Source organism: Haliotis cracherodii, unplaced genomic scaffold (genome assembly GCF_022045235.1).
Source record: "Haliotis cracherodii isolate W230 unplaced genomic scaffold, xgHalCrac1.p SCAF_7, whole genome shotgun sequence".
Taxonomy (NCBI): Eukaryota; Metazoa; Mollusca; class Gastropoda; order Lepetellida; family Haliotidae; genus Haliotis; species Haliotis cracherodii.
Window position 1 is genome coordinate 57,452,225 of NW_027266330.1, and position 17,726 is coordinate 57,469,950.

The 17,726-nt window shown below is 40.9% G+C and overlaps 1 protein-coding gene across 2 annotated transcripts in view; it reads left to right on the plus strand.

Moving 5' to 3' along the window:
• The window catches only part of LOC139447240 (arrestin red cell-like), a 106,551-nt gene extending 90,010 nt beyond the window's left edge, over positions 1-16,541 (plus strand). The window contains exons 9-13 of one of the 2 annotated variants that reach the window (XM_071228500.1): positions 3,236-3,308; positions 5,197-5,352; positions 12,889-12,975; positions 13,925-14,065; positions 14,938-16,541. In XM_071228500.1, coding sequence (XP_071084601.1) covers positions 3,236-3,308; positions 5,197-5,352; positions 12,889-12,975; positions 13,925-14,065; positions 14,938-15,037 — 557 coding nt within the window. In that variant the 3' untranslated portion in view covers positions 15,038-16,541. The remainder of the gene's footprint in view (positions 1-3,235; positions 3,309-5,196; positions 5,353-12,888; positions 12,976-13,924; positions 14,066-14,937) is intronic. The other variant, XM_071228501.1, reaches the window with a different exon arrangement.
• The last annotated feature ends 1,185 nt before the right edge of the window (positions 16,542-17,726 follow it).

Below are 17,726 nucleotides of genomic sequence, written 5' to 3' on the forward strand. Positions count from 1 at the left end.
CCAGACAATCCAGTGATTGACATCATGAGCATCGATCCGCGCATTTGGGATCGATGACATGCATCAACCAAGTCAGCGAGCCTGACCACCTGATCCCGTTAGTCGCCTTTTACGACAAGCATAGTCGCCTTTTACGGCAAGCATGGGTTGCTGAAGACCTATTCTACCCCGGAATATTCATGGGTCAAAAAAAAAGAAAAAAGGTCAGCATATGTTGGGTGCCGTTGTTTAAAACAACCTTAACACTACGACTGTCGTAAGTCTATGTTAACGTATGGAGTGACGATCACCTTTGCGCTTAGATCGCTTTGTACAAGGGCACCCTGCTGTACAGGTAAAACCTCCCACTCACACATTACAATGGGTCTGTAAGCAATTGCACGTGAGTGAAAGGTGTTGAGGTCACGGCAGTTATCATATTTAGTAGATTTGCCTGATTGTAAACCATCACATATATGGAATGACTAAGATTGTTTCAGTCAATAATCAATAAGGGCAATCGTAGCACTGTGACTGTTGTACGTCTTTGTTAAAGTATGGGAGTTACAATCATCTTAGCACAACGATGGTTTTATGGACCAGGGCCCCGTTCCACATAAGCAATCTCAGCGCTACGACTGTCGTAAGTCAGTGTTAAAGAATGGGAGTTACGATCATCTTAGCACAACGATGGTTTTATGGACCAGGGCCCCGTTCCACATAAGCAATCTCAGCGCTACGACTGTCATAAGTCAGTGTTAAAGAATGGGAGTTACGATCATCTTTGCACAACGATGGTTTTATGGACCAGGGCCCCGTTCCACATAAGCAATCTTAGCGTTACGACTGTCGTAAGTCAGTGTTAAAGAATGGGAGTTACAATCACCTTAGCGCTAAGATCGCTTTGTGGAACAGAGCCCAGGGCTCTCTGTACATTTTGCCGCCATGCCCTTCAAGCATATCATCTGTTATTGTCGTGTTATGTAAGAGTTTCGACTAAAACCTCTTCCTCTTCTTAAATAACTATGCCAAGGACATGCAGTAGCTCATATCGATTACTGGAGATGATGAAAAACTCCATATAATGACAAACATTAGTCAGTCCAATGATCTGGTGGAAAGAAAACCTGATGGATCAGTACTCGGGGCAGTCCCAGGCTCTGTGCTGCTCCGTGGATAAGCCGGCCATTTGTCACTCAGATCAGAGTTGTCTGTTTTTCATCCAGAGGGTGGGTATATGGAGAAATATTCTGTAACTTCAATATAAGACTGCAGTCACACTCCATTTACAAACTTACTCTTGAGGATGCAGGTTAGAATTGATCTTCTGAAGCCCATACTTGTCGTAAGAGGCGACTAACGCGATGGGGTGGTCAGACTTGGTGACTTAGTTGATGCATATCATCATAAACAATTGCCTGGATCAATGCTTGTGATATCAGTCACTGGATTGTTTGTCAGACACGTGGAATATTGCTGATTACGGTGTCAGACTACAAACAAACTGTTTGTTAGAAATATAGTGGTAATTATTGTAAATGCTTGTGTGGGAAGGTCAGAGAGACTAAGCCTATATGGCCATGATGAAAGGTTGTCACCTGGTGTAAGAGGTCCAAACTGTGACAGACTAAGCCTTCTTGGCCATGAGGACAAGGTTGTCACCTGATGTAAGAAGTCAAAACTGTGACAGACTAAGCCTTCTTGGCCATGAGGACAAGGTTGTTGCCTGGTGTAAGAGGTCCAAACTGTGACAGATAAAGCCTTCTTGGCCATGAGGACAAGGTTGTCACATGGTGTAAGAGGTCCAAACTGTGACAGACTAAGCCTTCTTGGCCATGAGGACAAGGTTGTCACCTGGTGAAGGAGGTCCAAACTGTGACAGACTAAGCCTTCTTGGCCATGAGGACAAGGTTGTCACCTGGTGAAGGAGGTCCAAACTGTGACAGACTAAGCCTTCTTGGCCATGAGGACAAGGTTGTCACCTGGTGAAGGAGGTCCAAACTGTGACAGACTAAGCCTTCTTGGCCATGAGGACAAGGTTGTCACCTGGTGTAAGAGGTCCAAACTGTGACAGACTAAGCCTTCTTTGCCATGAGGACAAGGTTGTCACCTGGTGAAGGAGGTCCAAACTGTGACAGACTAAGCCTTCTTGGCCATGAGGACAAGGTTGTCACCTGGTGTAAGAGGTCCAAACTGTGAGAGATAAAGCCTTCTTGGCCATGAGGACAAGGTTGTCACCTGGTGAAGGAGGTCCAAACTGTGACAGACTAAGCCGTCTTGGCCATGAGGACAAGGTTGTCACCTGATGTAAGAAGTCAAAACTGTGACAGACTAAGCCTTCTTGGCCATGAGGACAAGGTTGTTGCCTGGTGTAAGAGGTCCAAACTGTGACAGACTAAGCCTTCTTGGCCATGAGGACAAGGTTGTCGCCTGATGTAAGAGGTCCAAACTGAGACAGACTAAGCCTTCTTGGCCATGAGGACAAGGTTGTCACTTGGTGTAAGAGGTCCAAACTGTGACAGACTAAGCCTTCTTGGCCATGAGGACAAGGTTGTCACCTGGTGAAGGAGGTCCAAACTGTGAGAGATAAAGCCTTCTTGGCCATGAGGACAAGGTTGTCACTTGGTGTAAGAGGTCCAAACTGTGAGAGATAAAGCCTTCTTGGCCATGAGGACAAGGTTGTCACTTGGTGTAAGAGGTCCAAACTGTGAGAGATAAAGCCTTCTTGGCCATGAGAACAAGGTTATCACCTGGTGTAAGAGGTCCAAACTGTGAGAGATAAAGCCTTCTTGGCCATATGGACAAGGTTGTCACCTGGTGTGTGTTTCCTGGTTTGATTCCGAGTTTGGGACTCAGATTATGGATGATTGATTCATCGTAAACTCAAGGGTTTGAGACAAAAATAGGTAAATAGTGTTACTGTATTTTAAGATATGAATAAGGTTTTCCTGATGACTAGTTGCAAATAGACATACATGTTTGCATGTGAAAAGATGAGTGTACTGGAAAAACAAGTATAAAGGATATTTTTAATTTATATTTTGCTGTACTTGACATGGAGGAGTACTATGTGGGTTGGCAGCATCCACTTTCTGCTGTGTGATGCTGTTGCAGAAAGCTGCTGATGTAGCGATATATCCGATGCATTGTCAATGTGTCATGCCTTGTCACTGTGTTTGTTTTTTCACCTGTCCGATGTCTTATATACTTATATGTCTTATATGTACATTTGTTGATGTTTTGTTTGCACATGCAGTGCGGCAGTTTGCAGATATCTGTCTCTTCTCAACTGCACAGTACAAATGCACCGTTGCTGAACTGGAGAGCGAGTGAGTAACATATGAGTTTATGGGATGTTTGTGTTGGATACAGGTGTGGGATACGTGGTACAGATGTGGGATACAGGTATGGGATATATGGTACAGATGTGGGATATGTGGTACAGATGTGGGATACGTGGCACAGATGTGGGATACGTGGTACAGATGTGGGATACAGGTATGGGATACATGGTACAGATGTGGGATACAGGTATGGGATACATGGTACAGATGTGGGATACAGCTGTGGGATACGTGGTACATGTGTGGGATACGTGGTACATGTGTGGGATACAGGTGTGGGATACATGGTACTGATGTGGGATACAGGTGTGGGATACATGGTACAGGTGTGGGATACAGGTATGGGATACATGGTACAGATGTGGAATACAGCTGTGGTGGGATACGTGGTATAGGTGTGGGATACGTGGTACATGTGTGGGATACAGGTGTGGGATACATGGTACAGATGTGGGATACAGGTGTGGGATACGTGGTACAGGTATGGGATACATGGTACTGATGTGGGATACAGCTGTGGGATACATGGTACAGGTGTGGGATACATGGTACAGATGTGGGATACAGGTGTGGGATACGTGGTACAGGTGTGGGATACAGGTGTGCCATATTCCAGCAATAACACGGCGGGGGACACCAGACGTAGGCTTCTCACATTGTACCCATGTTGGGAATCAAACCCGGGTCTTCGGTGTGCAGAGCGAACACCTTAACCACTAGGCTACCCGACTTCCCCCACAAAAGCATCACAGGCAGAACATCAACGTACAGTCCGCAATCATTACACTTCAATAAATGTTGTATTGCATGCCTCCTTATTCTCTATACCAACACAAATCAAATTTCACATTCATCATGAAATAATTTTGTTATAGGATGTTGGTTGAGATGTTGTATTTGAAGGAAATTGAGGACAGCATGGAGTCCTACATCGCTGATAGTGTGTCATTGATGCTATTTTCTTTGTGTAGAACCTCCATCATCTGTAATTGTAGTTACAATGTAATTTGTACACTGGATCAGATCATTTTAGTCCGAGAATATAAGTCTATATCACATCATTTAGACAATTAAGACAATTACTGTCGTTTAGTTTGCTGCATGTGGACTTATAGCACGTTGAGGCATGTTTATTGTTGACTATTTATGGCTGACATTTTGTTCGACAGTCTAACACACAGTGTGAAACAATCATGTCCAATCAACTGTCATATCACACAAGACCATGTCTTGATTGCTTTAAATAGTTCTTATGTCTTGTCTATGGAGTAAATGAAAATTCTTACCTAATCATTTAATGATGTATGTAATAATTTTATTTTAATCTTTAAAGTCCTCGTGAATGTTTCTATTTAGGGATTTTTTTCATTTAATTTTTTCAAATATATCTATATATGTATTATTCATTTTTATTTTTTCGTCCTTTTCCATCAGTTTAGAACACACGAGAACAAAAATCAATATTTTAATCTTTTTTATATCATGGATTGTTGCTCACATGGTCAATCACTGGATTGTCTGGTCCATACTCAATTATTTACAGACTGCCATCATAAAGCTGGAAAATTGCTGAGTGAAGCATTAAAAAACAAACATACAAACAATCAGTAAATTTGATGTTATAGGTTTGACCTTTCAATTTCTTTTTTTGTTCATTGTTGATTGCGAGGAAGGTCGGTTTGATGTCCGGCCATGTCATACCATAAGATGTTAAAAGATGGTACTTGCTGTTACCCTGCCTGGCCCTCATGTGATTCCCCGCTGTGTTGTACATCATTAGAAAGAGCCACTTACCCTATGTTGTACACCATCATATAGAGGCTTTCTCCCCATTGATGTACACCATTATAAAGAGGCACTCTCCCCTGTGTTGTAATTCTAGGGAGGGCTTCCCAATCCAGCCGAGCCAAACAGGCTTCTGCAAGGTGTATCACTTAACCCCTTTATTGTCAAACAACCGAGACAAGCGTGGTCTGGCACTGGACGGCAAGCTGAAGCACGAGGACACAAACCTGGCATCTTCTACAATGTGAGTACCCGAGTGTGAGAGTAGGTGTGCATTTAGTTACCAGTCGCTGTCATATAGCTGAAATATTGCCGAGTGTGTGAGTAGGTGTGCATTTAGTTACCGGTCGCTGTCATATAGCTGGAATATTGCCGAGTGTGAGAGTAGGTGTGCATTTAGTTACCAGTCGCTGTCATATAGCTGAAATATTGCCGAGTGTGTGAGTAGGTGTGCATTTAGTTACCGGTCGCTGTCATATAGCTGAAATATTGCCGAATGAAACGTTAAGAAGAAAAGCAAAGAAAGATGTTTTTTTCATGGGCCTGTGAAGATCCGTGGTAGAATAGGTCTTCAGCAACCCATGCTTGCTGTAAAAAGCGACAACCCTTGTCGTAAAAGGCGACTTACAGGATCTGGTGGTCAGGCTTGCTGACTTGGTTGATGTGTGTCATCGTATTCCATTTGCATGGACTGATGCTCATGATGTCAATCACTGGATTGTCTGGTCCAGGCTTAATTTTTTTTTACAGACTGCCGTCATTAAGATGGAATATTGCTGAGTGCAGCGTTAAACAACAAACAAACATGGCTTGAATCCCCCCCTCCTGGGATTGATAATTGGTATCACATCACCGAATTATTGCACTTACAAACTTCTTTATTTCTTCAGACATACTATACTCCTCAAAAGAGGTTAAGGGGCATGACATCAACTGTAGTAATATAGGAGAATCAGGTGTTCTTGATCTTATTTGAGTAGTATAAATGAAATCAAGAAGTGCTGAAATCAACCAGAAGGAAAGCCGGCTGCTTCTGAAATCTTGCTGTAATTTTTGTTTATAAAGCATACAAAGAAATGTGAAGCTTTTGAAGTTTTGGTTTTTTTCGGATATACTTGCCTCAAGGCCTATAAGGTGTCTTGATGCTACAGAATTGATGCTCGATTGGTTAAAAACTTGAGTCACCTTTGAAGTGCAGTGTCTTGTTAGTAGCAGACATGTGCACTTCATTATCTGGGGAACTTACTGTGTGGTTCCAAGGGGAAGTAACTCCTGGGACTAATGGCCTGGTACCTGAGAGACTTCCTGTTTGGGAATCTGACGGATGAGGTAACGAACTAGTCCTGTTTCACGTTTCATCCGTCCTCAAGGAGTGGAATTTGTGGTGCAAATGAGAAGGTGTAATTAGTTGGAACCTCATTAATTTGATTAATTACCTCACTGCTTTTGATCTGTTTTGAGTCTAGGACATATATTTTATGCCATGGATGTCAGCTGTTTGAACTTTTTTATGAACTCTTTTGCCTCGTGTTAAATGTATATATTTATAATGCTAACACATTAATTATTGGGGCACAATACTGAATATGATGGGTTTGTTATATGAAGATTTAGGTGTTATTATATGGGGATTTGAGATGGGATGATGGTTTCACATGGGGATCTGGGATGAGGTTTATAGTTATTACATAGGGATCTGGGATGAGGATTATAGTTATTACATGGGGATCTGGGATTAAGATTATAGTTATTACATGGGGATCTGGGATGAAGATTATAGTTATTACATAGGGATCTGGGATGAGGATTATAGTTATTACATGGGGATCTGGGATGGGGATGCTGGTTATTACATAGGGATCTGGGATGAGATGATGGTTATTACATTGGGATATGGGATGGGGATGATGGTTATTACATGGGGATCAGGGATGAGATGATGGTTATTACATGGGGATCAGGGATGAGGTGATGGTTATTACATGGGGATCTGGGATGTGGATGCTGGTTATTACATAGGGATCTGGGATGAGGAGATGGTTATTATATATGGATCTGGGATGTTGTTGCTAAGATGATTCCGCTATGCTCCTTCAAGTCAGTATTAACAAATGTCCATGAAGATACTCAAGGATAGTATTATAATGGTAGCCTAGTAGTCAGGCATTGGCTCATGTGCCCCTCAACCCTATGTTCGATTCTCTGACAGTAGAGCAACTTCCCTGTTTCTATTTTGTCCATTCCACTCGCATCAAACAACAGCAGGTCAGACACTGCCTTTGCGGAGGAAGCGTTTACGCAACCCATTTCCACCGTGGTCGGCTGACAGCAGGCAGATCTTGTTCACATAGTCATGACAGCCAGCATTAAGGGATACCTCCAACCTGGTCTTTACTTAAGGCTGGTCGGGTAGGGGAAAGCTGGATGAACAGCTCCGAGCCATCAGCAGCGATATCTAACACTGACGTGCGTCTAGACACCGCAATGTACATTACGCCAACTCATTTGCAGCTAAGATATTCATTGGACTTGTATTGATCGTGCAAAATCTAATCTGCCTGAATATAACTTTGATTTGAAAGATTGATTTTTAGTACCAGGAAAAATCATTAACAGAAAACATGAACCAGCATATTGTCTCTCCAGAATATAAATGCTATGTAAATATGTATATTGTAAGGTGGAGCTTTTGTTGGTTGGATTAGAAGAGATGATATTTATCTGTGGCTATTCGGTAAAATCACTGGTGCTCTCACTGCCGATTGGATGGTTGTGCAGTGTGGTATACAAGCTATATCAGCATTGCATCATTGATTTGGCCCCACAGCTTATTGAAACGGAAGGGGCTCGAGTGTCGGGCATGGATTTGGATGACCTTGACCTGGGTCACCTGGGTCACACCTATCCCACGATGCAATAGTGTCAGTGTGAAACATCTTGTTCAGATGTTTTGGGGTCAAAGGTTGAGTGCAAGATATTGTATGATGCCGGATGGTTGTATTTGTATTTATTCTTTTGATCTGTTACAGTTTTTAAGGTTAAGCATTGATAAATACTATAATATATTTGGGAATGTTAAAAAACTTATTTGTCAATGGTATCAATTCAACTGCAAGCTTCGGTTATGATATGCGTTCATAAAAGCTTTTAGCAAGTAGCAGAAATACAATTAAAGAAAAGATACTGATTATTACTAGGAGTTTGTGGTAATATTTAAGTGGAGACGAGTAAAGGAATTGTATGATAAGCATCTGTAGTAATTTCAAGGGGATCCAAGTGAATATAAGCACTGCTGAGCACCGTAGTAATATTAAGGAGACCACAGTGAATATAAGCACTGCTGAACACTGTAGTAATATCAAGGGTACCCCAGTGAATATAAGCAATGTAGTAATATTAAGGGGACCCCAGTGAATATAAGCACTGTAGTAATATTAAGGGGACCCCAGTGAATATAAGCACTGTAGTAATATTAAGGGGACCCCAGTGAATATAAGCAATGTAGTAATATTAAGGGGACCCCAGTGAATATAAGCACTGTAGTAATATTAAGGGGACCCCAGTGAATATAAGCACTGTAGTAATATTAAGGGGACCCCAGTGAATATAGGCAATGTAGTAATATTAAGGGGACCCCAGTGAATATAAGCACTGTAGTAATATTAAGGGGACCCCAGTGAATATAAGCACTGCTTAGCACTGTAGTAATATTAAGGGGACCCAAATGAATATAAGCAGCGCTGAGCACTGTAGTAATATTAAGGGGACCCCAGTGAATATAAGCACTACTGAACAATGTAGTAATATTAAGGGGACCCAAATGAATATAAGCACCACTGAGCACTGTATTAATATTAAGGGGACCCAAATGAATATACGCAGCGCTGAGCACTGTAGTAATATTAAGGGGACCCCAGTGAATATAAGCACTACTGAACAATGTAGTAATATTAAGGGGACCATAGTGATTATAAGCACTACTGAACAATGTAGTAATATTAAGGGGACCCAAATGAATATAAGCAGCGCTGAGCACTGTAGTAATATTAAGGGGACCCCAGTGAATATAAGCACTACTGAACAATTTAGTAATATTAAGGGGACCACAGTGAATATAAGCACTGCTGAACAATGTAGTAATATTAAGGGGACCACAGGGAATATAAGCACTGTCGAGTGTGGCAGAATCTTTTCTGTAATTATTTAAACCTTAACATTTTAGAAAAAGTCCATTCTCTGGAGAGTATGAAATATAAGCCCAAATGGAGGAAAGTAAATGATAGTCACGTCATGGAAACATTTTACATAACCCTGCATGAAGGCTGTCCTCTTGAGGGAAACTGCAGCGGCATGACACTGATCCATTGAGACATGGAACCAAACAGTGCTCCATCACAGTATCTCACGGCTATTCTGTTGCCATGGTAACAGAGAGTTGTCATTTTCCGTTACATGTTCCACAAGAATGCCAGCAAGGCAGGTTGAAATGACACCAGGGTTTGTGTCCAAGACACTTTAACTGACAGTACTCGGCGGGCAAACTCAGAGATGCAGGAAACACCAGAGTTAACGTGGGAGGATGTTTTTCCAACATCAAGGCATCAACTGAATGGACAGTCTGTTCTTTCTTATCATCACAGTGACGACACTCTTAGCAACCATCAGGTGGGTGGGGATTAGTGACAGCTATAGCAACCATCAGGTGGGTGGGGATTAGTGACAGCTATAGCAACCATCAGGTGGGTGGGGTTAGTGACAGCTATAGCAACCATCAGGTGGGTGGGGGTTAGTGACAGCTATAGCAACCATCAGCTGGGTGGGGTTAGTGACAGCTATAGCAACCATCAGGTGGGTGGGGGTTAGTGACAGCTATAGCAACCATCAGGTGGGTGGGGGTAAGTGACACCCATAGCAACCATCAGGTGGGTGGGGGTTAGTGACAGCTATAGCAACCATCAGGTGGGTTGGGGTTAGTGACACCCATAGCAACCATCAGGTGGGTGGGGGTTAGTGACAGCTATAGCAACCATCAGGTGGGTGGAGGTAAGTGACACCCATAGCAACCATCAGCTGGGTGGGGGTAAGTGACACCCATAGCAACCATCAGTGGGGTTAGTGACACCCATAGCAACCATCAGCTGGGTGGGGTTAGTGACACCCATAGCAACCATCAGCTGGGTGGGGTTAGTGACACCGATAGCAACCATCAGCTGGATGGGGGTTAGTGACACCCATAGCAACCATCAGCTGGGTGGGGTTAGTGACACCCATAGCAACCATCAGCTGGATGGGGGTTAGTGACACCCATAGCAACCATCAGCTGGGTGGTGTTAGTGACAGCCATAGCAACCTTCAGGTGGGTGGGGTTAGCTACACCCATACAGGGGCAGTGGGGCAGCCTGGTGGTTAAAGCGTCCGCCCATCACGCGAAAGGCACGGGTTCAATTCTCTACACGGGTACATCGTGTGAAGCCCATTTCCCCTGCTCTGATATTGCTGAAATATTGCTAAAAGCGGCGTAAAACCGTACTCACTCACTCACTCACTACATCCATAGAAACAATTAGTTGGGTGGGGGTAAGTAATATTTTTTAATTTTATGGAGTGAACAGAGGTTAAAGTGGTTTTGACCACGCCCAATAAAGTGGACATTATGAGGCTGACCTGACTTCCTCTCTCAAGGGCAGGAGAATGGTGATGTTCATCCTACTTAAGTCCTTATCACTGACTAATTGTAGCCTACAGTGGAATTCATTGACCTGACTGATGCTGTTATATATATTTTGGACACGTTTTTTGCCGATGTTGTCATTGATACGAAAAAATATCTTCCATTTAGTTTCTTGTTTTTTTCACTCATCACTTCAACATTGTTTATTAAATTTTTTTGAAAGATTTAAATTTGATTAAATTTTGTTTCTTAGCACCCATTCTGATACATGTATACCAAGTATATTTATTGATAATGGTCTGAAAAGATTTTATGTTAGAGATACTTTTGTGACTAGGGATTTTCCTGTTACGAAAATGTAATAAAATTAAACAAAATCTTATTACAAGCTTGTTGAATGTTTGTAAACCACCAAACTGTCAAATGGTTCAAATATTTCAGATGTAGTCATGTTATTGGTTTGTGTATGTGTTTGTAAATTAACGAAGCTTTTATCAATGCTGTAGCCGGCTTGTGGTCTCATGGAGGCAAATCATGCACAGTTAAGTCTCGTTAATCCGACAATCGGCTTTATCCGACACTAATGATGGAAACCGATTGAATCCGACAGTCTCGCACAGACTCTGACACACCAAATTTGCAACGAATTACTGAAATCAGTCATTAATTAGTCTCGTTAATCCGACACAGTGATCATCATACTCCGTGGTCATCTGCCCGAGAGTACCCAGCCGGTGTTTTGATGTGAGATGAATCGGCTGGTAGCTGCATATTACAACGGCTGCAGAGATAAACTTACTTAACAATAAACAATTACTGCTTTAAATAAAGAAACAACCTTTTGCGAACTATGACCTATCAATGAAATGACTAACAGGAAGTCGACTAAGAAAGCTGCTTTCTTGAGCTTTGTGGCACTAGTTTCAAACTGGTGACATCCATTCCAGACTATGCTTTTTAAAGTATTTTGAATAAGTCATACAGTCCGTAACAGTTGTTTTGTGTTTAACATAAGAGGTTGAATGATTAGAAAACATATTCCGCTAACAATGTAACATAACAATAAGAATATCGTGTAGTTGTCCAATTTTCGATCACGAATGTTGATACTGCTTAATTTTGTTTATCCGGCGTACTCGTTAATCCGACATAATCATTTATGGATTAACGGGACTTGACTGTATTTATAGTTTGAGAGTTTTCTCGCGCATACTGATATCTGAAATCTCTCAGTGAAAATGTTTAGAATGGCCAGGAGATGTGGGGTAACCTAGGGACCCTGGTGTCCCCTGCTGTGATAGTGAATATTTCTAAAAGTGGCGTAAAACCATACTCACTCACTCATTCTCTTTAAATGTACACGTTCTTAACTACAGTAAACAGTTTTGAAGAACTCAAAGGGACCACTAATTTTAGTTTGTTATAACTGCCGTTTGTTATAAGCGTATATACAGCAAATAGCCCTGACCAAAAAATAAGTTTGTTATATCTGTCAGTTCGTTATGAGCGTGTTCGTAGTTTACTAGTTTACTGTACAGTTGTTAATAGACATGGAGACGTGCCCAATAGGGTTAAAAAAGGTTTGGAGTGATCATGTTTTAGCAAACTCGTTTACTGATGGCTAAAATGTTTCTCATATCAACCAATGGTTTGCAATGTGCAGACGACCTGTGAAGATCCCAGTTAGAATAGGTCTTCAGCAACCCATGAAGATCCTTGTTAGATTAGGTCTTCAGCAACCCATGAAGATCCTGGTTAGAATAGGTCTTCTGCAACCCATGCTTGCCGTAACAGGTGACTATGCTTGTCTTAAAAGGGCGTCTGAAGGGATCGGGTGGTCAGGCTCGCTGACTTAGTTGATGTATGTCATCGATCCCAATTGCATGGGTCAAGGCTCATGATATCAATCACTGGATTGTCTGGTCCAGATTTGATTATTTACAGACCGCTGTCATGTAGCTGGAATATTGCTAAGAGGGGTTAAACAACAAACAAACAAACAAACCTGATTCCTTAACGGCGGACATAGTATTGCAGCAATATGCTGATTGTGCATAAAACAGCATTGATTCCCTTGTGACATTAAGTCATGTTTTCTTTCGCCAACAGAATGACGGACAGTAGTCAGAAAGAAAGTCTCGGCATTGTGGTCTCCTACAGGGTCAAGGTCAAACTCATCCTGGGATTTGGATCCGGGTAAGTTGATCTCACTGTGGCTGTATTTTTATTAAAAATTTAGAAATGTTAAACTCGTCTCTAAAATATGTAATATAAAGCCATTTTGATGAGACAATGTGAAAAATGAGTTGGACTTAATGCATGCAGCTATAAAGTTTCTACCTAGAACACATCTTCCCGAGGCAAGAGAGTTAACTGAAGTCCAGTTTCCACCCTTGCCGAACTAGGCTGGAATTCCTGGGCTCGATTGTAGCGCCACCAGTGGCTATTACCAGTTATGTCCCTTCTAAGCCTCTCCTATGGACCAATCAGATTCCACCTCTTGTATTACTTGCATTTGCTTCACACACAATGGTGGTGCCAAGTCAGGACGATCTGCTCGATTTATCTAGATCTATATTGTGATAAAACAGGTCTTACATCACGAAATGCATCAAATCACGTGAGCACCTTGATTATAAACATGAAAGGATTTTGAAAATATCTGTTGACAACGAGTTGGCGGTGTACATGCTTTGCAAATCCTGCAATCGACCAAAATCTGCATGACAGTTTACGAACCGGATTTTCGATTATGATGTTGCCTGTTCATTTTGTGCTCAATTTTATGAACCTCATAAAAAAGATTAAATAATTTGAAAGTATAGGATTTTTAAAGTAAACTTATAGGTTTCACTGAAGCTGACATATAACTGACATCCTGAATTGTTTTATAGGCATTACTTAGAAGTTGATGGATGACACAGTAGACACAATTTATGGATAACAACTTCTTTGATACTATTAAAAGCGACATTTCTTTGAAGAGTATTAAAGAAGTTGTTATCCATACATTGTGTCTGCTTTAACTGACATCCTGTTCAAAGCCTCATAAAAAACAACTCACTCACTATCAGGGTTTGCTACGAGACCTAATTTATTCGATGTGAGCTAGTGAGTTTCAATTGCTTCTTTATTCTGTTTCCAGGGACCTGTCGGTGGAGTTGCCATTCACGTTGACGCACCCCAAGCCCCCAGAGTCCCCACCCCCATCACGCCCCGCCAGTCTGGTGCCCGCGGAGGGAGGAGATGCTCCGGTCGACACCAACCTCATACAGCTCGACACAAAGTCAGTTACCTCCCTTAGTAGGATCTTACCATGAATCAGTGCTCATTGTGTTCATTGTTGTTCATCGTTGTTCATCGTTGTTCATCTTTGTTCTACAACTCTTTCACCAGAGGGGGCACGGGTTGCCCAGACGTCTAAGGCACCGCGATTCGCTGTGCAGAGTTGCGTCCTTTGGGCATGCCAGAAACCTATGATTGTGGGTTCGAATCCTGGTTCGAACTGATTATATTTCTAGGTTTGTCAGCACCATACCCGTGCTCGTGGGTTTCACAGAAGTGGTAAACGTCTGAGACCTGCATCACTTCGGGGTTTCCTCCCACATTAAGCTGACATGCCGTGATATAACTGGAATACTGTTACAAGCGGTGTTAAACCCAACTCACTCACTCACTTTCACCAGAGTTGTGTCCCTTAGCTGATTCAGTCATTGTGGGTTTGAATCCCTGATTCACTGTGATTCTTTATCCATCTGCACCATCCTCATGCTCATGAGACTAAAGTGACACCCCATGAAGATCCGGGTCAGAATAGATCTTCAGAAAACCATGCTTGTTGTAAGAGGCAACTAACAGGATCAGATGGTCAGACTCGCTGACTTGGTTGATGCAGGTCATCAAATCCCAATTTTGTGGATTGATGCTCATGATGTCAGTCACTGGATTGCCTGGTCCAGACTTGATTATGTACAGACCATTGTCGTATTGGTGTAATATTGTTAAGTGTGGCGTTAAACAAACAAACAAACCCTAACCCTAACAGATGTAAATAGCATTTTTATATCTATAAAATGATAAAATATTTTTAAAAATTGGAAGATCGGACCCAGTTTTGATATAACCCCATCAATAACTTGTTTTCAATTATGTTTTCAGTGGAGAGGCCTTCTACGGCGACAAGGATGACGACTTTATTTTCGAAGACTTTGCTCGTCTTCGCCTCAAAGGACACGAAGGAGATGATACGGAGGCCTAACCATCCCAGAATTCTACTGATTGCGTGATTACAGCACCGAATGTCAAGCTCAAGGGGGGATAACCCATGTCAAGTGATGGAGTGGGCCTTTGGAGTTATCTCCCTCCAGCTCCTAAAGCTATAGTGTTTTTATTGAAGACAGACCTATTTATGCTAATAACTGTACAAGAAGATGTTTGTGGATGTTAGCTGTTCTAGCCTCACATGGTGGCCATCTTGTGCTGGCGGCCGACAACTGTTTCCTAAGCTTGTTGAAGTGCATTTATTATAATGGCAGAGTGATAAGATTCTTCCCTCCCAGCTAAAGTATAACGTATTATATATTGCATTGAACATTGCATAAGCTTTTCTAGGATTTTTGTTCCTTTTTTTTAAAAGAAACACAACTTCGAGTTTAGTATGAGCGATGTATTCCAATTGTGTAATAGATCATGAGTTGAAAGAAATATTTTCTGTCAAATGGTGACATGGACCCAAAATTTACGCAGCATCTCTGCCAAAAATCGAAATATTGTGTTTGCTTTGCCATTGTTGAAAATGGTTATTCAAAGAAAAATTAACATACAAATAAAAAACTTGTTATAGCAAACTATGTAGACCGTGATAAAGGTCTCATTGTGGTATGTGCAGACAGGATAATAGTATCCGTGCAGGTTATTTATAGATATGAAATGTGTTCAAAATCCAAATATTTTCCTACTTAAAGTTTTACCAAAAAGGGAATTTCTTAACACCCTTTCACAAGAGACCACATTGTAAGGTGTATATTTATGTCCAATGACAGATTTGAAAACGGGTAAATGTTCTGATTGGATAGGCATCCAGCTCTTGGATCATTGTCTACCAAAGTAAACTGGCATTCTGTTTTTGCGCTTTTACCTACTATAAATCTAACCAAACCAATCTTTATAGGCAGTAACAATTGCAATATAATTAATTAACATTAATTTGTTCAAAATACTTAAGCTAAATGGTCTTGAAATATTCTCCGAATTTTTCATTTCGTATTAATTTCTCACGATTTCTGTTCCATGTTTTGATGTTGTTTGTTTATAACGAATAGAATAATACCTCTTGCTGCCTCACTCCGAATGAAGTGGGTGGGAGTCGACTTTTTGTATAACCCATGCTTGTATTGGCTAACGTGTATCTTCATTTCTTCATGATGAAAATAAGCATACCTGCATGGATGTGGTTTCATTCGTTGGGTGTTGATGTTGGTTGAAATAGTTAAGGGGAGCTGGTCTGCGTCTCGACAGAAGATGCAGCATGAGCTCTCAATTAAATATTGTCAACAAAATTTGTACGTTTGATAATGTTTGTCAAGTACGCAAATGGTTAGTGAGTGAAAACAGACTCACACGAGTTGTGTCCCTTTCTTCAGCTACGTGTCCCTGACCTTTGTCAAAATGGTTACAGTATGCTGCAGATGGTACTGATGATGTATTGATGATGAAGTGACAAGTCACGCCACGCCATGCCACGCCATCCATCTTCAAAGACTGATTCCTACTGGAATTTAGCTGTGTTGGCCATGATGTTGAAATGATTTGTGTGACAATTTGATCAAATCTTTGTCATTTTAGGGTAAAATTTGATTGCTTGACAAAATTAGCAGGATTCCCTTGAAATTACTGGTGTGTACAAAATGTCATCTGGTTATTCGTCAAGTTTATTTATTTTATACTTGTTTTATTGTTTGTAATGGAACCATGTGCGATCAGTTGTTATAGTTTGTTCATGTCTTGTTGAAGGTTGTTTTGTCGGTAAGGAGAAAGAATCTGAAACACAAACTAGAATGTTTTTTCACAAACGTATGAACATTTGTATGTCTTTGTAAGGTTGACCTACGTCAGAACACTTAGGAGAAGATGGTTATGTGACTGAACGTCATTATTGATTACAAGAGTCAAAAGTCAGATACTTTACACAATGATCGATTGTGGTCCAGTAAAGGTTTGATAAATCACGGATCTTTTAAATTGGCCTAATTTGACAGACCAGACTTGATTATTTGTTGGTTTATGGATATTTTTGTGAAAATTCATGGTCAGTAAGTGGGGAAAAATTAAAAAAAGACCTCTTTCATTTCAATTTATGTTTATCAAGAAGTATTTGAATATGTTGCTAGTGTGCAGTATTTATAAAGCTAGTCGCCTTGTAGTTTAACGTCTTTGAAAAACAAAGTTTTATGCTAAATATGTTTGAAGTAAGCTGTATAAAAACAATAGTACTTTTCAGATTTGATTTATTTTTATTTTATTTTTTTAAGGGTCATGGATCTGAAAACAATTTATTCAAAAGTCATGCCTAATGCTGTAATGTCTGTCCTGGTCCGTATCATATGGGCAGCTGGTATGTTATGACTAGTTATGGCCAAATTTGAAAAATGGACTCAGAACATTAATGGCCACAAAAGAGAAATCTTTTATCATTCAGTCAGTTATTTTTCCCCATCGTGGATACATAATTATTTTTGAATGACATTGTTTTGGAAGCGTGAATGATTTGAGAATACAAAGAAACACAATGTCTTGCTCATATGACTCAACAAACAGTGCTGGCCAGTGAATTAAGTCGAAATGTCCATTGTATATTCATTACTTGTATTGAAAATTTTCCTAAAACTAATTGCGTTTTTAGTGAATAAAACCAGTGGATCGTAACAATTGATATTAAAGCGAAGAGA